Source organism: Nycticebus coucang, chromosome 12 (genome assembly GCF_027406575.1).
Source record: "Nycticebus coucang isolate mNycCou1 chromosome 12, mNycCou1.pri, whole genome shotgun sequence".
NCBI classification, from domain to species: Eukaryota; Metazoa; Chordata; class Mammalia; order Primates; family Lorisidae; genus Nycticebus; species Nycticebus coucang.
Genome location: NC_069791.1, coordinates 97,604,572 through 97,630,271, shown reverse-complemented (window position 1 = coordinate 97,630,271; position 25,700 = coordinate 97,604,572). Strand labels below are relative to the sequence as shown.

Here is a 25,700-nt window from a genome sequence, read left to right as displayed (position 1 = left end):
CAAGCAGACTGGGCTCTCCTCTAGACCCTAGCAGAGAAGGAGCCAGCCTGGACTGCCTCCTGGGGTGGGGGGCAGGCAGCTGGATGCCTGAATCTCAGAGCTCCAGGGCATAAGCCTCCCCAGGGGCAGGGTTCCAGGGGCACACTCACTCCTATCGGGGCCTCCACAGGAATAGTCCCGGAGGGTTGTGTGGGGTCCAGTGGGGCTGGGGGGACAAGTCAGGGTCTGCTGTGCTCTGAGGGTTCAGGCAGACAAGGAGTCTCAACTGCCAGAGAAGCTCAGCCCACCTGGGGTGGGACTGAGACTCATTGTAAGAGAGGAAGGAACTCGCCTTGGGCCGCAATCCCTAAGGGCTTCTCAAAGGAGGGGGACTTGTCTTTGCCCAGCAGAGGGGATGCAGGGAAGATCAAGTAACCTGATTCTACATGCCTGGCCTTATGGGAGACCAGCCACGGCTGTGACCTCTAGACACAGCCTTGTGGGGACCAAGACCAGCAGGCCTAGCCTGGCCATGGGCAGCTGCTAGTTGAGCTGGGAGGGAAGCCCGTCTTGTTCAGGTGGACCCCGGCTGGCTCTGGTTCCCCATCACGCCACCTGGCACATGTGTCTTCAGGGTGGGCTCTCCTGGAGTAGGAGGAGGCCTAGGATTGGTGGGCCTCATCTTCCCACTTTGGAGGGGCTTCAAGGGGTAGCCCCTGAAGTCCCCTGCAGGCTCTCCCCTGGGAGCTCAAGATGCAGCCGCTTATCCAGTGGGACAGGGACTGTTCCCCAGGTAGGCCACCCCAGGGTGGGGTAGCCTCTCCCTGGAGCAACCACTCCCTAAGGTGTCTGCCTATCCTGGTGGGGGGTTGGATGGCTGGCCTGCTCCTGAGTTTGAAGGGTTCCCCGTTACCTGCCAGATGTGGGGTCTGCATGTTTGGAGAACAGGACCCCAGACTCAGGGGTCTGGGTGCCCATCACAGCACCCTTAGGAGGGTAGAGAGCTCCTAGGGCAGTCTCCCCCAGACAAGGAGGCACAGCTAGGGCTGCTGTGAGGCAGGGCCTCTAGCAGGGATATCTCCTCCTCAGGCTCTGACTGAGATGGCAGCCTCTGCCCTGATGCTTCTGGCACTGGTACTGCCCATGGGGGCCTGGCCCAGCCTGGGACTGTCCCGAAGGCCCTGTGTGCACTGCTGCCGCCCAGCGTGGCCCCAGGCTGCTGCCCCCTGCCCATATGCCCGTGTGAGTGCTGGGGACCAGTGGTGGAGGGTGCTCCAAGTGCGGCCCACCATAGACATCTCAATCCTCAAGGGTGAGTGTCCAAGAGATTCTGCTTGCACCCCCAGCAGCTGACACCCCTGCTGAGGGAAGCAGGGATGTGGAGCTCAGAGAAGGGGGAGGGGGCGGGGACTAGGACACGGAGCGCCAGTCCCCATACTGGTAAGGCTGCTTGCTGGGGGCTGCCCCAGCAGGAAGCCTGGCCTGGGGAGAAGGCTGTAGACCAAATGGGGGTGCTGAGGCCTTTGGGGAAGGAGGCAGGACCCTTGGGAAGGGAAAGACCCTGTTGGTCTGAGACCTGAAACTGAGACTGCATTCTGCAGGTTAGGCAGCAGGCTGTGCTTAGGTTAGACTTGAACAAGAACTTCCCAGCCCTCCCATCTGTCAAAGTCCATCTGAGACCCATCTCCAGATGGTGACAGCCTTTGCCACAGTCTTTGGTACAACTGTACTTTTGGGGAATGGCTTCTCACCACCATGGAGGGGCAGGGAGCACCATCTTACAGACAGGAACAGGCTACAAGGGGTGAGGCCGCTTGCAAGCACCTACGGTCAGTGTGACCCTTGAGCTCCAGCCCTTGACCCATGCACACGGGGCCTGGAAGAGTGGAGTGGCCCCCTGGGCCTGACCCTGACCAGGCCCCTTGCTTGTACCCTTGCAGGTGATAAGGGCGAAGCAGGGCCCAGAGGTCACCCTGGCAGGAGTGGGAAGGAGGGTCCACCAGGCTTCCGGGGCCTACAGGGCCTCAAAGGTCAGAAGGGGCAGGTGGGGCCTCCAGGTGCCCTGTGCCAGCGTGCCTATGCAGCCTTTTCGGTGGGCCGGCGCAAGGGGCTGCACAGTGCCGAGGACTTCCAGGCTGTGTCCTTTGACACAGAACTGGTAAATGTGGACAGTGCCTTTAACCTGGCCTCAGGTCACTTCCACTGTGTAGTGCCGGGTGTCTACTTCCTGAGCCTCAATGTACACACCTGGAACTACAAGGAGACCTACGTGCACATCATGCTGAACCAGAGGGCCATGGCTGTGCTGTACGCACAGCCCAGCGAGCGCAGCGTCATGCAGGCCCAGAGCCTGCTGTTGCCGCTGGCTGCCGGCGATACCGTCTGGGTGCGCATGTTCCAGCGTGACCGTGACAATGCCATCTACGGTGAGCACGGAGACCTCTACATCACCTTCAGTGGCCACCTGGTCAAGCCAGCCACAGAGCTCTAGTCAGCAAGCACCCAGAGACCCCTTGTGTCACACCCCAGGAGGACCACAGCGTCCCAGTGGAAGGCAGGTGCAGCTGTGCTTGAGTGCAGACTGTGCAAAGTGATGGAGCAATGGAATGTCTTGTATGGCGGGGACAAGCTTGACACACAGCCTGCCCTCTCGGGGTGACACAGATGAAGCCACATGAGACAGAGAGGCTTGTGGTGCTGGGCATGTGGCTGCTGGGGCTGGGTTGGGGGTTGATTGAAGGCCAATTGTTCACCCAGATATTCACCCTTGTGGCCAAGTGGCTTGTTCTGCTCATAAAGGCTGCGTCAGCACTGCTGCTGTGAAGACTCCTGCTCATCATTGAGTATTTCCCAGTACCTGCTGGGAGCCGGCAAAGGCAGAGCTGGCCCTTTCGGAACCCAGATTGTAGCAGGAAACAGATGGTAAATTCCAGAGGCAGTAAGTGCACACAATGGCCAGGGCAGGGGTGCCGGCCTGTGGGGAGGCTCGTCCTTGGCAGGAGATGCCTGACTGAGCACTGGGAGGCTGATTTTCTGGGGCTCACAAGGGTCCACTGGTCTATCTGTCCAGAAGGGCAGGGGTGGTGGAGGAAGTGTAGAGCTTGACCTGTCCGGAACCTGGAAGCCTCAGACACCCATGTGGATTCCTGTGCTCAGATATGGCTTAAGCTGGGCCCATGTGGCAAGGCCACACTTGGAGCAGTGAGGTCCCCTGTGGGAGTGGTGAGTGGGCCGTGCCCCTGTCCCAGGCAGGAGGGCACAGAGGGTGGTCACACTTATGGCACTGTGACACTCTGCTGCCCTCATTGCCACCCTCCTCACCCTCCCGGCCCCCACCCCACCCTCTCCACCTTTATCCTTGCCCTCTCCACCCTCACGTCTGCCCTCTGCATCCTCACCACTATCCTGCCCTCCCTCATTCCCACCCCACCCTCCCCATTCTCCTCCTTCTCTCTCCACCTTCAGCCCTGCTCTGCCCTCCCTCATCCTCCCTTCATCTCTGCCTTCTCTACCCTCACTCCACCCTCCACTCTCCATGCCCTCTCCCTGCTCTCTCCACCGTTACCCCTGCCTTCCCCACCCTCACCTCTGCCCTCTCCATCCTCACCCCTGTCTTCTCCACTCTCACCCCTGCCCTCATCACCCTCCCATCTGCCTTCCCTGCCCTCACCACCCTCACTCTGCCCTCTCTATCCTCACCCTCGTCCGGCTTTTCTTCCTTCCCACCCCACCCTCCCCACTTTCACCTCTGCCCTCTCCACCCTCATTCCACCCTCCACACCTCTCCTTGCCCTCTCCACCCTCACCCCTGCCATGCTTTTCCTCACCCCTGCCCTCTCCACTCATACTCCTGCCCTCCTCACCCTCCCGTCTGCCCTCCCTGCCCTCACCACCCTCTCCTTGCCTTCTCCACCCTAACCCCTGCCCTGGCCTCACTCACCTCCACCTCTACCCTCCCCACTCTCACCTCTGCCCTCTCCTCACGCATTTCTGCTCCCCCTTCCCAACCTGCCCTCCCTCACTCACTCCTGCTCCCGACCCTCAACCCACCACCACCCCCTACCCTCACCCCTGGAGGGTCTCCAAAGGCACAGGCTCCGTGCTCCAACTCCAGGACTCACCTCACCATGGTGGTCTACTGATGAGACTCACCTTGCCATGGTGGTCTACTGATGGGGTCAGGGCCACCAGCCTCCGGGGGGTGGGATTGACTCATCCATCCTCACCCACACAGAGTGGGGAGATGCAGACAGGAACTCTGTGCCTTCGCCTGCCACCAGGAGCCCCGGCCTATGGGGGTGGACGTTGCTACCCTCAGGAGCCTGAAGGGGTGGCAAGGCAGAGGGGCTGGGAAAGGAGGACAGGGCTGTAAGAGGGAAGGGTCAGTGGGCGTGGATGTACCTGCTGCCTCCCTGAAGGCACAGGTCACGGACAGTCAGGGCCCATCGTGGCTACTTCCTCTGACGATTCCAAGTGGACACTGGATGCCCTGTTGGCCACTCTCACCTAGCACATTTGCTCCTATCCTGGGGACAGAGGGAAACTGAGGCCCAGCCAGGGTCTGGCAACCATCTGAGCATCTATCCTGGGAGCTGACACCACAGACAAGGCTGGGGGACCCCAGAACAGACCCTGACAGAGCAAGGTGGTTGGTGGCCATCAGGCTCCCATTCACTGTCTGTGTAGGGTTTGTCTGCAGGGAAGGGGCTCACCCTAGTTGTCCATCCCTTGGCCCAAGCCTGCAGGTCCCTTTAGTCCCTCTTGAGCCCACTGGAGTCAAGCTGCCACCTGCAACCCCAGATGACCTTCCTTCTAAGACTACTGTTGTGTGTTGGGGGGTTGCTGCACAGGACCAGGAGGAGTGGGCAGGTGTCCTGGGCTGGTGACACCCTGGCCCTGCTGGAGAGAAGGGTACTGGAGGCCACAGGCCTGGGCCTTGCCTGTCCCCACTGGGGAACTGCCTCTCCTGGTCACTGAAGAAGGTAGAGCCTCGGGTGCACTTTGCCCCTTGGGCCTATGTCTTCATCCTGTCTCTGGCTGGGGACACGCCCAGGGCACTTGGCAACCAGCAGGAGTGCCACAGCCACCTCAAGTGCTAATGGGCCCTGGCGGCAGAAAAGGCCCCAAACAGGAAGGGAGAGGGTCCCAGGCACCTCCCTCTACCCTGAGGCCTGGTCTCCCCTCCCATACCCCATGCTGAAGCCAGCCTGGCCGAAGACGGGCTACCCGGCCATGCATTCTTGGTCCCCCATGCTGGCGCAGTGGTCACTTGGCCTCCTTCCCATGTGAGGATAACACCAAGACCCCCACAGCCAGGGCCAGGCTCCCACCACAGTCCAACCTTCTCCAAACAAAGCCTGTGTCCCTTCCAGCTCGCCCCATGGCCTTAGCATCCCTGTCATGCAGTGGGGAGCAGAGGGCTCAGGCCGGGTCCACAGAGTGAAGGCAGCAATGCCCTGGGAGCACAGGGCTGAAAGCATATCTTTCAGGTCTGGGTATTTGGTCCTGAGGCATGAGTCTCGCTGTCCTCCAAGGCTTGCAGGGGAACCAGGATCCAAACCTCCCTAGATAGCCTGCTTTGGGCCACTGACCAGGAGGGCAGAGCTGGTCAGGTACCTGGCCACATACTCCTGGGGCTACTGCCTTGGGGAAGTGCCATGGAGGGTCCTGTTGGGGGCAAGTATTGCAAGTGCTCCTGCAAAAGGCGGCAGCAGTGGGATGGCGGTCTCAGCTGCCCATGCAAAGGGTCAAGCTCCAAGGGAGCTTGGGTTGGGCGGGGTGCAGCAGGCCATCTGGGCCAAGGGAGGATGTCCACTCTTATCCCGCAGCCTGCTCTGCACCAGAGCCAGGCAGGGAGCTCGGGAACCCCAAATGAGGGTTTCCTCCCTGGCCCTGAGCCAGCTACCTTTAGGCCCACGGCCTCTGTGATTCCTGGGAGTTGGCACTGCCCTGCAGGATGTAGGCTGCTCCATAGGAGGGAGGCCTGGAAGACACAGTACCCCTAGAAAGCCCAGAAAATGCACAGCACAGGCTGGAGGGCTGGGGCTAGGCTTGGTAAAGGCCCAGACAGGACCATGTTGATTTGGACTCAGGCTGGGCCCCCAAGAACAGTTGTTTTCATGGTCGTGGGATTGAGCACATGCTCAGGGGAACGTACCCTTGGTGTGGGTGGGACAGACCCTGGAGAGCTAAGCTGGGCAGCTCCTGTCCAAAGCCTTGGTGCACTTTTGGGGATGTGCTGGGGCCCTGCTGGTAGATCTAGGACTAGGCGGTGGCACCTGCAACTTGTCCACCTTCCAGTCTTGTTTAATTTAAAAAACTGAGAATGGAAAAAGATGAGGTCAGTTCAGTATTCTCTGCAGGGCGACCAAGCCCTGGTCAGGCGGGTGATGAATGTGCTCCTCTACACCAAGCGAAAGACACAGACCCAACGGCGGCCTTGGCACTGCCTAGGGTGTACACAGCCATCTGGATCCAGATGTGACCTGGCGTGTACATTTCCCCATAAGAGACCAAAGCACAATGCTGGCACCCAGGGGTGGCTCAGTTCTCTTTTGGGTGACAGTTTATCAGTGCAGTGAAATTTCAAGAGAACTCTGATTTTAAATGTTTAGATGAAATTCATAAGACATAAAATTCACCACATTAGAGGGTACCGTTGAGTAGCATTACTACACTCTGTACGACCACCTCCTCTGTCTGGTTCCAGAATGTTTTCATTTCCCCAAAAGAAATCTGTCCCCATTATCTTCACTCTCTGCCCACAGCCTAGGGCAGCATCTGTGGACTTGCCTGTTCTGACATCCCATGTAATTAGAGCCACTCAACGCACAGCCCTGTGTCTGGCTTCTGTCCCCGGGCACCCCGTTTGTGAGGCTCATCCATGTCCTGGTGCGTCGGGGCGTCATTCCTTCTCACGGATGGATGCATTTGTTCATCAGTTCATCTGTTCGTGGACACTTGGTGGTTTCCACCTTTTGGCTGTTACGAGTAACGAATGGTATTATGAACATCTGTGCAAAAATTCCATTTTTTTAATCTTGTAAGAGTAATGTTGAAGGGAACCTGGAAAAATGAAACTTGTCTTGGCTCAGTCTTGGGTGGAGACTTTCTCTAGTTGATATTAAAATGGAGCACAAAGGTATCATAATTGATGCAGTGACCACCAGGCAGAGAAGGACAGAATTGCCAGAAGCTCATCATCCCAAGAGGACGCAAGGGCACCAGGAAGGCAGGCGGCAGCGAGGAGGAGTGGGCGCTTTCCAGTTAATATTCATAGCATGTGCAAAGATCAGTTGAATGAAAGTGCTTTCGGCACTATCACCATTACAGATACATGCGATGGACCTCATGTTCATGATAGCCAAAGATAGATGCTATGGCCTGGAAGTGTCCCTCCAAAATTCACATGTTGAAACTTTGTGGCCAACACAACAGTATTATGAGGTGAACAGCACAAATGGACAGGGGAAACCATTGAGGTGCCTATATAGGAAGGATGGACAAACAGATGTGGAACACACATATGGTGGACTAGTGTGTAAGTTACAGAGGAAAGAGATTGACACGGGCTACAAATGGATGTTGAAGACACCGCACTACGTGAAATGAGTCCGTCCAAAAGGACCAACCCCAGATGATTCCACTTTCTTTTTTTTTTAATTTAAAAAAAAATTTTTAAATTTTATTATTATTATTATTTTTTTTTTTTTGTAGAGACAGAGTCTCACTTTACCGCCCTCGGTAGAATGCCATGATGTCACAGGACTCACAGCAACCTCCAGCTCTTGGGCTTCCGCGATTCTCCTGCCTCAGCCTCCCAAGCAGCTGGGACTACAGGCGCCCACCACAACGCTGGGCTATTTTTTTGTTGCAGTTCGGCTGGGGCTGGGTTTGAACCTGCCACCCTCGGTATATGGGGCCGGCGCCCTACTCACTGAGCCACAGGCGCCACTGGATGATTCCACTTTCATGTGGTCCCTGGAGTTGTCACCGTCATGGAGATAGAAAACAGAGCAGTGGGCCAGGGATGGGGAGGTGGCAACAGGGAGGGGTTGAATGGTGACAGAGCTCGCTTCACTTTGTGATGTTGAAAGGCGTTCTAGAGGTGGATGTGATGATGGCTGCTTAAGAGTGTGAATGAACATAATGCCACCACACTGTACATAAAGATAGTTAAGGTGACAAAACTTTGTTTTTATATATATATATTTCACCAGAATATTAAAAATATGTGAGGACATTTAGCTAATTACTGGACAGGTAAAAGCCACTGAATTAAGTAGAAAAGTGGAAGAATTTTCCAAGTAGATACATGCTATGTCTGACTTCAAAAAAATAAAACATATTGCTCTATATCCATCCAGAAACTACAACTCCAGACAGGAAGTGCACCTGCCCCAGAGATAGAAAAGGGTAGGCTTCCTGCCCCATAGAACAAAACTCGAGAGGAAATAGAGAATTTGGAAGACACAGAAAGTAATAAAAAATCATCTTGGTTGCCACAGACCTGCAGGACACCCCTTCCTCTTGTGTAGCTGATTGCATTTCCAGCCGCATGCTCACTGCCACTCTCTGTGCCCCTCAGGTGACAGATGGGCAGGGCCTGGTTGGGGGGCAGCTGGACATCCAGCATGGCTGGAGCAGGGCGGCCTCAGAGGGACACATGGGTAAACCAAGCGTCTAGAGCAGGGGTCCTCAAACTACGGCCCACGGGCCACATGCAGCCTGCGGAGGACATTCATCTGGCCCGCTGGGTATCTTTGCCACAGCTGCCTGTCCTGCTTAGTAGCAGACTTGTCTGGCCGGGCCACCGTGTGCATATGTGGAATGTGTGCCAACTCTCGGACTCCGTTCCTTCTCTCAGTCTCTCCCCACTGGGTGTTACTGCCGTCCTGCTTAGCAACCCACTGTCCAGCTGCAGTGCACATGTGTGGAATGTGCCCCACACTCTCCGATTCCCCTCCTACTCTCCGACTCCGCTCCTTCTCTCTGTCTCTCCCCACCCCTCCTTCTCTCTGTCTCTTGACTCCTCATCTCAGTCTCTGGTGTAATCGGAGGAGTCACCAGGTTGCCTGTGCAGAGCCTGCTGCTGCCTAAGGACTGAGGTAAGAACAAGTTAGGATTTATTTTTTTTGAAGTTAGGAGGTCGTTTTTTTCTTTGCAGTTAGTAGGGCCTTTTTTTGCAATTAAGGGGGACCTTTTTTTTTCTGAAGTTAGGAGGTTTTTTTTTTTGCAGATAGGGGGCACCTTTTTTTGAAGTTAGAAGAGCCTTTTTTTTGAAGTTAGGAAAGCCTTTTTTTAAGTTGGTTAGTTGGTTGGGGGTAGTTTCTAGGGGGGTTGCATCACAGTGATAACACAAATAGTCAGCACTCAGTGCTAATGCAAATTGTCAGTGCTCAGAGGTAATGTAAATGGTCAATGCTCAGTGGTTATGATAATTGTAAGTGCTCAGTGTTAATGCAAATTGTTAGCGCTCAGTATTAATGCAAATTGTCAGCAGTCAGTGTTATTGCAAATAGTCAGTGGTCAGTGTTAATGCAAATGGTTAGTGCTCAGGGTTATCCTCATGGGGGCCCCAAACTGGTAATCTGTCTAGGGCCCCATGGGAACCTAATCCGGCTCTGCAGACAGCCGAGGAGCAGGAAACCCAATTTAATTGCCAGTAAGTGCATTTATATTCTGATTGCTATTCAGTTGTGTATGATGTTGCATGTTGTGTGCTGTGTAAGCCCTGGTTCATACTGTTGCGATCTCTGAGCAGTGTGAGTTCAGCCATATGCTTGTACGGCTGAACTCGCATTAGATTTGGAAGAAAAAAGGCATACATGCCTTCTTTTTTCCTGCAGTGGAATCTGATCACATGGGTCTTCTCACCCATGAGATCAGATTCCTGTGCGAGTTCACAGATCGCAGTGCGGTTCGCACAGGGTAGTGTGAACTGGAAAGGTGGTGGAGGAACCGGCTCTGTAATTGTGCCTGTTCCCACACCACACCAGTGTGAGCCTGAGGTAAAAGCAGAGTTCCACCATACAGGCACTGGCGAGGCTGAAATGATGTGGACTGGCAAGGCTGCACTGATGGACACTGATCAGACTGCATTGATGGGCACTGATCAGACTGCATGGATGGGCAGTGCAGTCTGTATGTCTCTGTGTGGGCAAAGTTATTGCTGGTATATTGTTTTTGGAGTGCTGTATATATATATTGGTATTTTATTAATAGCAATTTGGAATCCCTAGGAAACAATAATATCAAGAAAGAGAAAAATTGACTCGGAGTGTAGGATATTCAAAGAACAGTGGACTTAGATTACTTTTTCATGCAGTACAAGGAAAGAGCTGTGTGTTTGATATGCCAGAATATAGCGTCTGTGTTCAAAGAATACAATTTGCGTCGACATTATCAAACTCAACATAAAGATAAATGTGATAGTTTGGTTGGAGAAGTGAGAAAAGATAAAAATATTAAAACTGAAATATACATTGACAACTCAGCAAAATACTTTTGTGAAGCAGAAACAGCTAAATACTTCATCACTGGGAGCAAGTTTTCAAGTTGCCAAGATAATAGTGTGCACTGGCAGACCATTCGTGGAGGGAGAATTTGTTAAAGAATGCCTTCTTTCTGTTGCCAAAGAGATGTGTCCAGAGAAGGCCGATTTATTTAGTACAGTGAGCCTTTCATGACCCTCAATTACATGAAGGATTGAAGAAATGGGAGACAATTTGCATCAGCATTTGCAAAACTCCGCAAAAAACCCTTCCTATTTTTCCTTGGCACTTGATGAAAGTAATGATGTTCATGATTCTGCACAACTTCTAATTTTTATTTGTGGTATGAATGGCTATTTCGAAGTCACAGAAGAGCTTGCTGCACTGCAAAGCATCAAAGGAACAACTACAGGAGAGGATATTTATGAAAAGGTTTGGCAAACTGTGAATAGTTTGGAGCTGGACTGGGCAAAACTAGCTAGTGTGACAACTGATGGTGCTCCTAGCATGGTGGGATCTAAGTAAGGAGTAATTGCTCGCATTAACCAAGAGATGGACAAACATAACCATTCTCATCCAATAGCCATACACTGCCTCATCCACCAACAAGCGCTATGTAATAAATCACCGAAGTGGGACTCTGTTATGAAAACTGTGGTATCTTGTGTTAACTTCATTAGAGGTAATGCACTAAACCACAGACAATTTCAGGAATTTCCTGAAGATGTTCCGTACCACACAGAAGTCCATTGGCTGAGTCGAGGGAGAATTTTGAAACATTTCTATGACCTACTTCCACAGATTACAGCTTTTCTGCTTTCAAAAAACAAGTACCAGAGCTCGATGATGCAGAATGGAAACGGCACCTTGCCTTTCTGACAGATGTAACAGAGCTACTCAACAGTTTCAAAGTGCAACTTCAAGGAAAGGGGAAGCTCATCTGTGATATGCAATCACATGTAAAAGCATTTGAAGTAAAATTAGGCCTCCTCATTAAACAAGTGAAAGAGGAAAATTTCTGCCATCTCCCCACAACTCAAAATCTGTTAGCAGAAAATCCACTGGTTGCATTCCCAAATAAAACATGTGTGGATTCACTAGAAAAGTTGCAAAAGGAGTTCCAATTTGGATTTAAAGAGCTTCATCTCCAGGAACAGGACATACAGCTTTTCCATAACCCATTTTCTATTGACATTGAACATGTGGATATGATTTACCAAATGGAACTGGCTGAACTGCAGAATTGTGACTCTCTGAAAGACGCATTCAAGTCAAGCGGCCTTCCTAATTTCTGTGCATCTCTCCCCTCTGAGACATATTCTAATCTCAGGAACCACGCACTCAAAATGGCAACCATCTTTGGTAGCATTTATGTCTGTGAACGAACTTTTTCCAGAATGAAACATCTGAAATCTCCAACCAGATCTAGACTAACTGATGCACACTTGCATTACTTGTTACGACTAGCAGTGACAAATATGGAACTGGACATTGACCATCTCATTAGCCAAAAGCATGCCTATAGTTCCCATTGAAATACTGGTAAGTTTGTTGATTTAACTTGAGTTATTCTTCATTTTAAATATTGTATTTATTCCCATTTTTTTTTTTACTTCAAAATAAGATGTGTGCATAGGAATTTGTTCATAGTTTTTTTTTTTAACCATAGTCCGGCCCTCCAACTGTCTGAGGGACAGTGAACTGGCCCCCTGTTTAAAAAGTTTGAGGACCCCTGGTCTAGAGAGTCAGGTGGGCAGGAGAAGCAGTGGGATCCTCCCTCCTGACCATCCCAAGGCACCAGCAGCCATAGAACCCCTGCCTTCCTCCAGGGACCCCTTGGCATGGCCCTTTGGTAGGACCTGAGCACCCGTGTGGGGTCAGAGGCTGGGGCTTCTTGGGCATCTGCCTTACCCTCTGGCTGCCCTCTTGGGCTTTATGATATGAGACAGGGACTCAGATGGACGGGCCAGCATCTCCTGTTAGTCCCCACATCTCTCACCTACTCTGAGATGGTCACTGACCACTATGGACCACAATTACAGCTTCTGGGTGTGTCCAGCCATTGGGAACCCAGCAGGGCACAGGAGGGAGGGAAAAGAGAGGTGGCCGCTCTTGGCTGGAGCCTCTCCCCAGCCCCTCCATCCTCTAGTGTCCCTAGGGTGGCAGAGCCCCCACGGTCATCAGCCCAGGGCACTGTGCTGCCCACACTGCCCCAGTCCCTCCCTTCCGCACTTGCTCCTGAGGTTCTAGGGGACCCCCAAGACTGCTCTGAGAGCACCCCCTGGCTTCTGTCCAACCCCACGTCATCTACCCACCCAGTTCCTTCTCCAGGTCCTTCCTGTCCCCACCCTGGACCCTCACCTTGCTCCTGCTGGTGGGGGTGGGCTAGGAGGGTCTGTTAGCCCCTCACAGCCCAGACTGTACTCCCTTCATTGTGGGGAGGACAACACCCCTCCTGGGGACTGCCTCCCAGCCACTCTTCCCAGTCTCCACACTCGTCCTTGCCCCAGGGCCGGATTTCCTGAGCGAGGTCACTCAGAGCAGCAGAGCCCAGTGGCTAATAAAACCCATCCATGCAAACAGAGCAGCTGCTGTGCACTGGAGAATGTTTGCTCTGTGCACCCCAGCCCGGGCTCTCAGGAAGGCGTCCTGGCCACCCACAGACCCTCACTGCTCCCCCGGTGCTGGATGCAAGATGGCAGCAGACCCACCAAGGATCCACCTCCTCCTGGGACACTCACCTGAATCCCTCCAGGGCTTTAGTGTGCGGCCCTTGGAGTGTGTTTGTCTTTGTCCCTCCAGTGTGACTCTGAGATTATCCACACTGGCCAAGCCCGGTCCCCAGGATCCATGGACTACCTGGAGACTTCCAGACAACCCCTAACCCATCAGACCCTGGGGCTTGCCCAGGGCCACATGCTACATGCAGGAACCTGCCTGGCACTGTTACCCAGCTCCTGACAACTCAACCTCTGCTCTGTCCCTGTGTCCAGGTGCCTCCCTTCTCTCTCTGTCTTCCCTCAACCTGGCAGCCTGGGATAAAGCCCCCACTCAGGGCAGGACCTGGTGGTCATATCTGCTCCTCTCTTCTGCTCCCAACACCCCAATGCAGAGAATGCATGTGGCTTTGCTCCTATGCTGCTGAGCCTTCACATAGGCTGTTCTCTCTTCCTGGAATGCTCTTCCAGCCTGACTGGATTGCCACAACCAACCTGTGCTGGTGCACACCATTATCTTTCCGAGGACACATGTGCTCTGTTTCAGGCATCAGCCAAGCCAGGCTATGGACAGTAAGAGGGGACACAGGTCCAGCTGCTGAGGTCACCATGTAAGCTTACTGTCCTTCCAGGCCAGCTCAGCAGGAGTAGTAGGAGCTCTTGGAAGAACTTGCCATTCAGTGTTGGTGTGAGGAGAGGGTGTGCACCTGGCCAGGCAAGTCCAAGGCCTGAGTGTGAAGGTGGTAGTGTATGGCTGGGACCAGCCGGTGGGAGCCTGGCAGGGCTGCAAGGCTGGGACCCACATAATGGGGGAACAAGGTCACTGCAGCCAGGGTCTGGGCAGGCCCTGGGGCTCTAGGGTGCATGAGGTGGAGACAGGGAGCCTGAGAGTTGGAGGTTTGGGGGCATCTTTACCCCTAGTGGGCAGCGGGGATGGCTGGGCACTGCTGGCAGTTGTCCTGCCCACACAGCACGCTTGGTTGGCTTGGCCTAGGGGGAGAGCAGGACCTCAAATTGATTGAGAGAATTGATCCAGGCAGATTTCTGAGCCATCTGCTCAGTCCCCAAAGTCATTTTAACCAGGTGCACTTTGTGCCCAGATCCTAGGGCGACCTGGTTGCATGGCGATTGGCTCCTCCTAGGGCCCCGTATACCTACCTGGGGTGCTGAACCCCTAAGCGGTGGGTTTTGTCACGAATTCCTGGTGACTCAGATGAGGAGTCTTGTAGGCTTCCCATGGGGAAGCACACCCCATTCCTCCTTGGACCCCCAGATAGCTTCCCTCTCCTCTTCAGTCCTATTTATAGATTTCTACTTGCCTGGTCACTTAACCATCCAGTTCCTGCTTCCCTCTTGGTGTCTGGCCACCCCTATCCCAGCCTCATCAGGGCTCAGCTCAAGCTGGGGCTGGGGCAGCCTCACACCACCCTGGAAAGGATGACCACGAGCCTCAGAGGAGCCTGAGCCCCGCTGGCTCTGGTCTGCCTGCTGGAGTCAGCTCCACTGACAATATTTGCTTTGGGAAAGAATCAAACATTTATTCCCTAATTTATTCAGGAGAACAGGTTTTTTAAACATGGTGTCCTCATTACTTGGAAGGTATTTCCAGGGCTCGGCCTGTCTGGGGCCTTTTGCCCAACCTGGCCTGCTCAGCAGGGCTCATCCTGATCGTGTGCCTTCCTGGGAGGATGGGGCCCTGCTCTGGCCGACAGGCAGCAGGCAGGGTTGTCCCTGTGAGTATTCTGTTGGACTGAGGGGCCCTCACCCTGGTACTCCTCCTTCCATATCACAGAGCGGCCTCAGGTGCTGGAGGCCCCAGCAAGGCTCTCGGGGCCCCATTCTGGGTCTGGGTGGCAGATGTGCAGGGGGCTGGCATTTGTACATCCCACGTGGCTACTGCCTTTGCTGCAGAGTGTTTGCTGTTTGCCTTTGGAGCACCTCTGTCTGCAGACAGCAGGACTGTCCTTCTTCTGCTCCTGCCCTGGCCCAGAACCCCCATCTGAAAGCAGAATACACAGCTGTAGGCTCCCCACTCACCACCAGTCTCCAGTAGGAGGCCCCTGGTGCCTCAGGAACTAGGCCCCATGGGACAAAACCAACCCCAGTGAGCATGGCCACCTGCACCCCGAGGAGACAGAGGGCAGGGGCTCCATCCAACCTGGTCCTGGCTCTCCTCTGTGCTGGTACCCTCCTGCCCACTGCCACTTGGAGCCTGGCTGGGCCTGTACCCCCCATCCCCCCAGGCTGCTCCCTTGACTCCAGGACATCAATTGAAGCCAGAAGCTTTCATTCTGGAGGGGGCTTCAGGGGCAGGAGGGGCTACGGCTCTGAGCACAAGGATGGGAAGGACCCCGGCTGAGCACGGCCCAGCACCACACTGCTCCCTCCTACTTGCAGCTTTCTGAGTTGGACCACATGGCAGCAGGTGATGGGAGCAGGCACACTGGGAAGCAGCGGCCAGAGCCAAGAGCGGTCAGGTGGCTTTAATTTCACAGAGTAGCACTGGGACAGTGACTGGGTAACACAGGGCTGACAAATGAGGAGCACATGCAGCAGGGCCATGGGTAGGCAGGCTGCCAGCTCACATCGATGGTCAGGAAGACGCTCTCGCCCAGCAGCCTACAGGAAAAGTCTCCTCCAGCTGGGGAGGCTGACGGCCAACATGGGCAGAGTGGAGCTGAGAGGCCCTCAACACTGTGGGCATGGCCTAGCCCCCCGACCCCCCAAGATGCTGGGGAGCCCGTCATGCCCAGGACAGGTGGGTGGGGAGATAGGTATCACTGCAGGACACCAGCTGTGCTGTGTCCACCCTTAGCCCAGGAGCTCTGTCCTCACACTGCAGCCCCACATCCTGGGGTAGTGACAGGGGTGCTTCATAGCCTGCTGGTCTGCACGGGACCCCTGGCCTCGGGGCTACTTGGGGGCAGCGGGGCCTCCCGTGGCTGCCCACTCTTGTCCAGCCGTGGCTCTGCAGCATCTGCATCCTGAGTGCCATAGCCCTTGCGGAGGCACAGGACCTTGCGGAAGCTCTGGCGGAAGTTGTCAGAGAGGAAGCCATAGAGGATGGGGTTGGCGCAGCTGTTGGCGTAGGAGAGGATGACCACGAAGAAGTAGAGGCCAGCGGAGGCAGGCTCCTCAGGCAGGGCAATGGCCAGGTTGACGAGGTTGACGGCAAAGAAAGGCAGCCAGCAGCCCGCAAACACAGCCACCACCACCACTACCATGCGTGTCGTCTTGCGCTCTGATCGCCGCCGCCGCTGGCAGCCCGCACGTGCACCTGCTGCCTTTACCTTCAGCACGATGAGCAGGTAGCAGAGACAGATGACCAGCAATGGCCCAAAGAAGCCCAGCACGGACGTGTAGATGACAAAGACAGCACCCCACAGCCCGACGGGCTCTGGCCAGCTGAGGTTGCAGGTGCCCCAGCCCTCCTGGATATCTGCAAACACTGGCAGTGGCAGTGCCATGAGCAGTGAGAAGGCCCAAACTGCGGCGCTGGCCAGCTTGGCTACCCGTGGGCGTCGCCAACGGGTGGAACGCAGTGGGTGGACCACGGCCAGGTAGCGGTCGACACTCATAACGGTCAGGCAGAAGACACTGGTGAACTGGTTGATGCCATCCAGCGTCATGACCAGGCGGCATAGAAAGGGACCGAAGGGCCAGAAGGAGGCAGCGTTCTGTGTGGCCAGGAAAGGCAGCCCCAGCAGCAGCAGCACGTCGGCCACTGCCAGATTGAGGATGTAAATGTTGGTGACTGTCTTCATCTTGGCGTGGCGCAGCACCACATAGATGACCAGCGCGTTACCGCCCAGCCCCACGGTGCACACGAGCAGGTATAACACAGGCACCAGCACCGCCCGGGCCCCTGCCTTGGCTGCCTGCCCTGCCAAAGTCTCGTTGTCACTGCCTCCCCAGGTGGCTGCCAAGGAAGCATTCCAGCTGGACACAGGGGCCAGGAACAAGGGCTCCATGGCATTGCCTGAGGGCAGGGCTGCCTCTATAAGAGAAGAAGGGCAGGTGGATGGTGAGTCCAGACGCCCAGGCATCCCTGCCCTGGGCTGGCCCGCCCCGCCGGAGGCAGCAGGATTACAGGGTAAACAGGATTAGTCACTCTTCAACCCCACCAGGAATCACATTAAGCAAATTGTTTGGAAAACAAGTCTGGAGAGGAAGGAGTGGCCGGTGGGTTGCTGGGTGGGAGGCTGGGAGCGGAGATAGTCAGGCCAGTCGATACTGCCCTACTCAGCTGCAGCTACCACCGCTGAGCCCTGCTTTCCTGGATGACCCCAAAGCTAGACATGGCCAGGGTGTTGGGTCTTCCACAGGCTGCGGAGACTCTGCCAGTGTCCCCCCAGCTCTAGGAAACGCTGAGAACACATCACCCAGAACAGCCCTCTGTCCAGAGTCTGACCATGTAGCAGCACCCATTGCACAGGAACCTGCACCAGACAGTGGCTGGACAGCCTGTCCCCCCGGGATGGGTGCCATGGATGATGGGGTGTTGTCATTGCTGCTTTGACATATGCACAGCAGGTTTGGCACTGTGGGTCACTGGACCCCCAGCCTCTTACCTGGCCAGAGTGGGATCTGTCACCCCCTAGCAGTGGTAAACATCTCCCAAGCCCCAGGCAGAGGACATAGCATGAGCAAGGCACACACCCCCTGGAGGCAGCTGCAGACATGTGGACACACAAAATGCTCAGAACGTTTCCACCCCAGCTACAGGAGACACACCCTGCAGCTCACAGCCCGTGATGCATGATGCCTGCATCCCCAGTCCCTATCCCAGCTTTGTGGCCAGAGAAGCATAAGTGGAGAACTTGGAAGAGAAGGAAAGAGGGAGGGAGGAGAATGGGCTGTGCGGGGACAGAGCAGAGGTGCTGACCCCTGCCAGTTCAGATGACAGGCTCATGCTGACTTCTCACAGTGTTTCCCTCCATGTTTGTAACCATTTCTAAAAAAAAATGGTGCTCAAAAGAAAGCAAGTACCTCCCCAACAAGAGGGAAAGAAAGGTAGCATTCACAGGACTGACGCCTCAGGCAGCATGATGCCAGGGTGTAGCCAGCTGGCAGGCAGCCTGAGTGGGCTAAAAAGGCCCATGCTGACCCCAGCAGGTGCTATCCTGAACCTTGGATCTGCTCAGCTGAGCTGCAGTGACCCCCGAATCACCCCAGAACAGGGACATCCTCCAATGATGGCCATGGAAGGACCAGTCCTGGGCTGGGGGTTCCATGGGCTAGGCAAGGGCAGCTTGCCTAGCTGGTAGGCTAGGAAAAAAGAGTCCAGAAAGAGGACAGGAGGCCCAGGACATACACACAACCAATGACCAAATGGAGGCCCTCTGCTACCTATGAGCCAACACACCAGAACTCCCAAGTTCATCTGGCCCATTGACACTGGGAAATATGACTTAGAAAATCAACAAAGGGAAGGTCAACCAGTGGATTCATTTTGGGTGAAATAAAAATAATATGGCTTAGCAAGTTAGAATATGTCTAAATATGTTTGGGATAAAATATTATGAAATAAATTAAGCTTCTAAGAAGTAAAATGAGCAGGTGTCCATTTACAAAAAAAAACCCTACAAATCTTGGATGTGAAAATACCATCATTTAGGAAAAAAAACCCCACAAAGATAGGATCAACTCCAGTATAGATGGAGTTGAAGAGAGAATTGATGAATTGGAAGAGAGGTTGGAGATTCACTGGAAACAATGCAGAGATACTAAGGTTGGGGAGGGAGGTGGAGACATATTCACAGAGAGGATGGCTGGGCACCCCTAGAAGTGATGAGAGAGTCCTGTTTAAGAGTATTAAAAAAGGTCAGTGTATGATGTTTTGGACAAACGAATTTGAAGACCATGCCCAGAAGTCCCTGTGGCAGCACTTAGGACCTCCATCCAAAGGGATGCTCCTGTGTTAGGGAAGAGTGATCCCCGGCCTCTAGCCAGCATCTGTGCCTGGCTAAGCATGGGGTCTCTCCCATGGTACTGAGAAGGAGTACCATGGGAGAGACTCCACACCAGGAGTAGTCCACACCAGTACCGGTACTGGGAAGCTCGCTCCTGTGAGCAGCAAGTGAGCCTGTTGACCTCTGCTCCCCAGGCCAGGCACAGAAGGCACACCCACCCCATTTTTAAAAGAAATCAATCATGTAATGTTTAAAGCTCCCTTGGGCTGTCATGGAGACTTCTTAGAAGGGCAGTGGTCTGGAGACAACTGGTGAGGGATGCAGAGTAGTCTAGATGGGGCTCAGGTCCAACTGCAGAGGCCTAGGAGGGGCTTTGGCCCATTCCACTTGGACTTGAGGGGCCAGACCCTGAGGGTAGGCTATTCACTCATGGGGTATGGGGTGGGGGACTGTCCAGCTCAGGTCCACCCCAGCACAGGCCCTGGGTTCCCTGGGACAGGACAAGCTCTAGAGTGCATGGCTGCATTTCGTTTTAGAGAAAGGGTCTGACTCTGTCACCCAGGCTGGACTACAGTGTCTACTCACAGCCTCCTGAGTAGCTAAAATCACATCAACTCCTTGTCTTTGTAGGATGCTCTCTCAACAGTAGGGGCACTCCCAGAAGCCCAGTGCCCAGAAAGGGGCTCTGCTCTGTCCCAACGCACCTGAGTTAGACTTCAGAACAGCAAATAGACCATATTGCTCAGCTTGCCTCTTGGAAAATAATTCTTTACAGAGCCGTCATTTGTAAGTGGCAATCTTCTTAGTCACAAAAATTACACACTCATGGGGAAACTGTTCCCAAGACCCTTTCCCCTGAGAGTGGGGGAGTTCAGCAGCTCAGTGAGCTGACACTGGGGGCTTTCTGGCCTCGAGCTCCCACCAAGAAGGGATCTGCTCAACCAGTTTCCAGCCTGACATGGCACTGGGGACAGACCCTAGCCCCCACCCCACACTGGCTGCTTCTCCCAGCCCTGGCTGCTGCTGTAGACAACTTCTCTAAAGTGCAGTCACTAAAAAAAAAAAATGCAGTCACTGAACAGATGACACTGACACGAGCTTGGGTGTGCAAGTTGTTGCATTTAGCAACTCGCACACAGTGGGTTCTCAATAAATGCTGCTGCAAGCTGCCCCAAACATCTCAGCATCAGGAAAGGCACCTGGGCTTCTCTGAAAAGGGAGGGAGCTGAGGCTTCCCAGGAGCCCAGAGATGGGGGTGGGGGGGTGGGGTGCCTTCTGTACCTGGCCTCTGTACCTGTGTCTCTAGGCCAGGGGTAAGAGGTCCTTCCTGTACCTCACCATCCCCTTCCAGGCTGGCCAAAGGGGGCTGTAGGAGCTGCTGTTCAGGGAGGCAGAGGCTGCACTCTGGGGACCAAACTTCCTGGGATTGGGGAGAGCTGTAGACCTGCAGGTGCACATGTGCAGGGCCCTGGCATCCCAGGACCCTAGTCCAGGCCTGCCTCTCCCAGTGGGAGGCCTGGCCCCAGACCCACCCTCCCCCAATACTCTCTACCCTTAAGGCAGTGTTTGCCAGAGGCAGCATCCATTTACCATGAGGGGATTCTAGGGCAGTGTAGGTTGGCCTGGTACAGCAAGGAGGCCAGGGTAGGCACAGCCCCTCCCAGGGCCTCAGTTGTGTCTGCAGAGGTATCCTAGACTCCCTTCCACACCAGCACACTCCTTCAGAAATTGCTCATTATTTTACTGGAAATGAATGGTGGGTCATTGTCTGTACCGTGGACCATCCTCTGCCCTGGAGGGTACCCCATGCTGCTGGCTTCCCCCAGGAGGTCCTCCTCTTCCGAGGCACTGGCAGGAGATGGGACTATCTCAAACAGAGGGCAGCACCAGTTCCTGGTTCCCCACCCCCACCCAACCCCAGGTTCCAGGCCAGCCATTTGACAGGTTTCTGTGAGGGGAGCCTCAGGGGCCCGCACCCCAGGGAATCTTTCAGGGATGTGTTCTTGATTCTGGGGAGGAGTAGATATCCCCAGCAGAAGCCAGGAGGGCTTGGGGCCCAAGTTGGAAGCTGTGGATGGGCAGGGGCTGCATCCCCCGCTGGCAGGGAAGTCTCCCAGCCTAGGTTGGGAGTGTGTGAGTGCCACACCAGGGCGCCTAGGCTGTAGTCTCTGCCTGCAGTCTGCCCGCAGCTCAGTGTCGCAGCCGCCTCCCCTTAGCGCCCAATAGCAGACTCCCACCAGGCAAGGCACCATGCCTTGCACTCCCTCCCTCCCTGCATGCTCTAGGGGCACTGGCTGAGGGACACCCACCTCTAGTCCCAGCCTTGAAACCCTCCCCAGCTGCCACCAGCAAGCCCTGCTCTGGCGCCAGCTCCAGGGTGAGCCCTGCTCCAGGGCCCACCATGGGGAGATCAGGCCCTGAGGGGTGCCACAAACAGAGCGGGGCGTCTGGATCCCCTGTGGCTTCTGCCCTGACCTTGGCAGGAGGGCGGCCCTGTTGTCCTAGAGGATAGCAGGGGTGGAGGGCTGAGGAGATGGGCGATAGAGGGACTAGGCTTGGGAGTGGATGGAAGGGGTGGGCTGCAGCCGGTGAGCCCCGCGGGTGCACGGGGGGCGTGGAGGAAAAGGCTTGCGGTAGGCTTGGGGTCTCGCAGTTAGATTCTCTTCCAGGGCTGTTTGGGGCTGCTCCCAGCGGGATGGGAGCCCCAGAGAGGGTAACGGAGGTGAACGGAATCGCAGGAGCGGAGGGCAAGGCGGTGGCACTCACCTGCGCACTGCACCCTCTTGGCCGGCACCCTCTCGGAGGAGTGTGCTGCGCTGCGCGCTCTGGGGCAGGGGCGGGGCGTGGAGGGGGCGTGGCGAGTGTCGCCGGGGGCGAGGCGTGAGAGGGAGGAGGGAGGCGAGAGCTGGGGTAGAGGGGAAAGGGGATGGGTGGGGATTGCTTCACCTTGCGCTCCGCGCCCACACCCCTCATTGGGCCCCTTCTTGAGCCTTTGCATGCTCCTCACCCACAGCCTTTATCCGGTTGCAGTAACTGATGGCAAGTTTGCGCCTCATCTCATTTTCTTGCTGTTGTCTCACCGGCCAACCCCAGTTTGGGATGGGGGTTCTGCTGCCGGCAGGTGGCTGAAAGCACGGGAAAGTCTAAGGATGGAGGGGTGCCCGTTCAGGGGAGGAGCCGGGGCCTCCAGAGATGTCTCTGAAGACGGTGGAGGGCAGCAAGTGACCAGGGCTGGCTTGGTGGTCTTGGGATTTCCAGGAGACTCCATTCACCTGATTAGTTTTCATCTGAGGCAGGGTCACAGTCACCTGGGGTCCCTGAGCACAGGTACTCCAGTCTCCTGCCAGGTCCCTGACTGATCACATCAGTGTGGGCAGAGAGCTGGCATTTCTAAGGAGGCCCCAGGCAGTGCTGGTGTTGCAGGCCAAGGACCCCACTCTGAGAGGCCCCCCACTAGGCACTGAGGGCTGAGTGGGCACATGGGTGTATCCCCATCCCAAGGCAGCTCAGGAAACCCTCCATCTGGCCCAATGAAATGAGGAGCCCCACATGATGGCAAAGCCCCAGAGTCCCAGACTTGCTAAGGGGACACAGGGATAGAGGTGCTGCAGGGAGGCCTCGTGCCTAGACTGTTTTCTTGTTCTTTGTTGTGCTTTGCTGTGACTCTGCATTTCCCACGAGGAACACAGATTACATTTGTAATTGAGAAGAAGCACCTAGAGAACCAAGGAGCTCGGCCTCAAAGCAACCACCTGTTTTTGCCACATGTCCATCTGGGGAGGCTGTGACTGGACCCTGACACACACAGAACTCCCCCAGACAGACTGGGGCTCCAGCTAGGTGGTCTCCAGCATGAATCCTGCCCTAGGCCTCATCTTCTAGGCTCTTAGGCGGCTGCCAGTTTCCTAAGGGGGCTGCACAGACCTCACCCCTGTGGACACCTGCCCCGCCCTAAAATGAAGCCAGATGCCCAGCTAAGAAAAAATGGAGCTGGCTACCTCCTCTGGGCTGTAGCCCTTCCCCCCACCCCCGGGTCTCCCACAGGAGACTCTGCAGGCAGAGGTGCTTCAGTGGCCTGGAGAGGGTGGAACCTTGGCCACCCTTGCAGGGCTGATGCCTCTGCTTTCCTGATACTCCACAGCCAGGCTAGACTGTCCTGACACCTGAGCACCTGCACTGAAGCAGGCACAGTCCATGCTGAGGCCAAGATGTCCCTGAGAGGTGGTATAGGAGGTCTGCTGGGCCTGGCAGGTGGCCGTGGGGGACAAGAAGGCCAGCCAGGGCCCCTGCAAGTCCTGCTGGCTGGCTGGGAAGGTAGTCTACCTGGGTGCCCCTGCCAGACATGATTTGGGGGCACTCCCAAGGGCCATGTGCTCAGTGACACAGATACACCTGTGGTCTCTGTTCCATGAGAATGAGCAGAGAAACAACTTAATGGGGCTACTTTTAGGTTGTGGCAATACAGTTGCAAAGAGAAGCTGGGTGACAATAGTAACAATAACAGACACGTGGGAGGTGAAGACAGGGACAGCCTCTTCCAGCAGTGTGCCTAGCTCCAGCAGGCAATGGCAAGATGGAAAGAAAGATTCAAGCAGAGAGAAGGTGAGGACTGTCAGGGAGCAGAGGGCAGGTAGCAGGGAAGGGACCCCAGTGTGACCAAAGGCCCTGGGGGATCTGAGAAGATAGGTGTGACTGGGTTTATGTTCCAAGAACATGTCAGCAGTCACGCCAGCCTGAGTGGTCAGTTCTGTCCTCTGCTTGGATGAGGCCCAGGGTATCTCTGGGTCAGGGTGATGTGAGCCATGGCAGCAAGAGGCAGCTCCCTGGGGCCATGTCATCCCTACCCATCAGCTCCTGAGCTAAGCTCCCTGCCACCAGGAGCAGGACTCTCGGCTCTGCCTTTGACAACCTCGGAGCTCCCCTGCCAGAATCAATAGCTCAGAATCAATCACAGGCCCCTCCTCCAGGCCGACCTCTGAAATTGTGGATTGTGTCCTCTGCTCCTAGCCATGCCCCTGGCCCCAGGAGCCAGCACTGCCCATGTGCCAAGAGCACATCCTCACCAATGATCCTGCCATCCACACCTTACCAGGCACACGTGCCCAGCCTCACGTCCTGCTATTGTTGGCAGCAAGGAGGCTGTGTGGCCCTACCAGAGTCCATGTGGCTGATAGGGCCACAATGGGGACACCACCAGAAAGACACCTGGGGCCCAGCAGGCTGCCCAGGACTGGGTGCCTCCAGATCACCACCCTCCATGTGGGTGAAGATTGAGGCTGCCCACAGCTGAAATCACTCAGCAAGATGGGCTTGGGGTGGATGCTGCTGGGCTGGGGTTCCTGCAGCCACGGCAGCGCCAGACACCTTCTCCAAGCCCAGCTTTTCACCATGGGAAATGGCAGTGGCAGGAGCCTGACCTCAGGCTGTTGTCTGGGCAAGAGGTAGTGCTTGCCAAGGGCTGAGCCATGCCACAAGGACGCTGGTAGGGCCACATAGCCTCCTTGCTGCCAACACCAGCAGGACATGAGGCTGGGCATGTGTGCTGGGTAAGGTGTGGATGGCAGGATCACTGGTGAGGATGTGCTCTTGGCAAATGGGCAGCTGACTGGGACCAATTTTTCTGGAAGACTGATATTCAGGCCTCATTCCTCACTATCCCTGTGGGCTAAGGCCATATCCTCCCCTGGGTCCAGTGCTGGCCAGGCTGGGGAGTGGCCTCTGTCCCCTACCCAAGTAGGCCTGGCCCAGGGGCATAGGTGCCATGAGAAACAAGCTGGCCATGCAGCATGGACAGAGCTGGGCTATCAGGAGCCTGATGGGAGGTGAGTGACCCCTATTTCCCTGAAACCCCAGGCCTCAGCCCCCCTCCCTTGCCCCCCCTCAGTAAAAATACTCATGTCTCTGGAGACACTTGGCAAGGATGCCTGAGTGGAAGGGTACAGATCTGTCCTGGCAAGCTGCTCCCCGACTGGCTGCCTGGGCCTGGCCCTGCAGGTGCATGGGGCTGAGGATGGCCAGGCTGGCATGAATATCAGAGCATCCAGCATAGGCTCCAGGCACCAAGAGCAGGGAGGGGCCCTCAGGAACCAGCATTCTTGCTGACCCTACACCACATACCCCACCACAGAAGCCTGTCCAACTGCCCTCTGTTTCCTAGGGAAACTGAGGCACAGGCAGAGGATTCTATCCTTTCTCTCCTGGGCCCTTGTGGAGGGAACCGCCAGGGAGGATAGCTCAGTACTGACCTTGTGTCCTAAGACCCTGGACCAACCCCGGCTTGACTGAGGCCCTCCCCATCTGTCCTATAAGCCTTTCTACCCTCCCTGGCCAGACTTGGGCTCTACCTGGTACTGAGCAGAGGCTTCCCAGGCAGATCCTCTGGAGCCCCCAGACTCCTGCCCCAGCCCTGTCTGCCACTCCTCCTGGCTCCCATCCTTGAGTCACACCCCCATCCCCAGACTGCTCCTCTAGCTCCTGCCACCTGACCGCTAGGTCCCCATCCTGCCTGAGCCAGAGGCCCACATCATTTTTGGCATGAAGTTACTGGGTGTCCTGGGGTATAGGGTCCATAGTTAGAGTTAGTGCCAGTGCTCAGTAAG

The 25,700-nt window shown here is 55.5% G+C and overlaps 3 protein-coding genes across 3 annotated transcripts in view; 1 reads left to right on the top strand and 2 right to left on the bottom strand.

The window, feature by feature from the left end:
• Positions 1-25,700, bottom strand: part of LOC128561610 (tryptase beta-2-like) — a 219,234-nt gene that overhangs the window by 149,885 nt on the left and 43,649 nt on the right. The gene's annotated exons all lie outside the window — the stretch shown is intronic.
• Positions 1,081-2,470, top strand: C1QTNF8 (C1q and TNF related 8). The gene is made up of 2 exons (XM_053556066.1): positions 1,081-1,291; positions 1,920-2,470. The coding sequence occupies exons 1-2, from the start codon at positions 1,081-1,083 to the stop codon at positions 2,468-2,470; spliced, it is 762 nt and encodes a 253-aa protein (XP_053412041.1).
• SSTR5 (somatostatin receptor 5) lies at positions 15,672-21,886 on the bottom strand. The gene is made up of 2 exons (XM_053556058.1): positions 21,868-21,886; positions 15,672-17,186 (listed from the first exon to the last, which is right to left on the bottom strand). The coding sequence occupies exon 2, from the start codon at positions 17,158-17,160 to the stop codon at positions 16,063-16,065; it is 1,098 nt and encodes a 365-aa protein (XP_053412033.1). The 5' UTR covers positions 17,161-17,186; positions 21,868-21,886; the 3' UTR covers positions 15,672-16,062.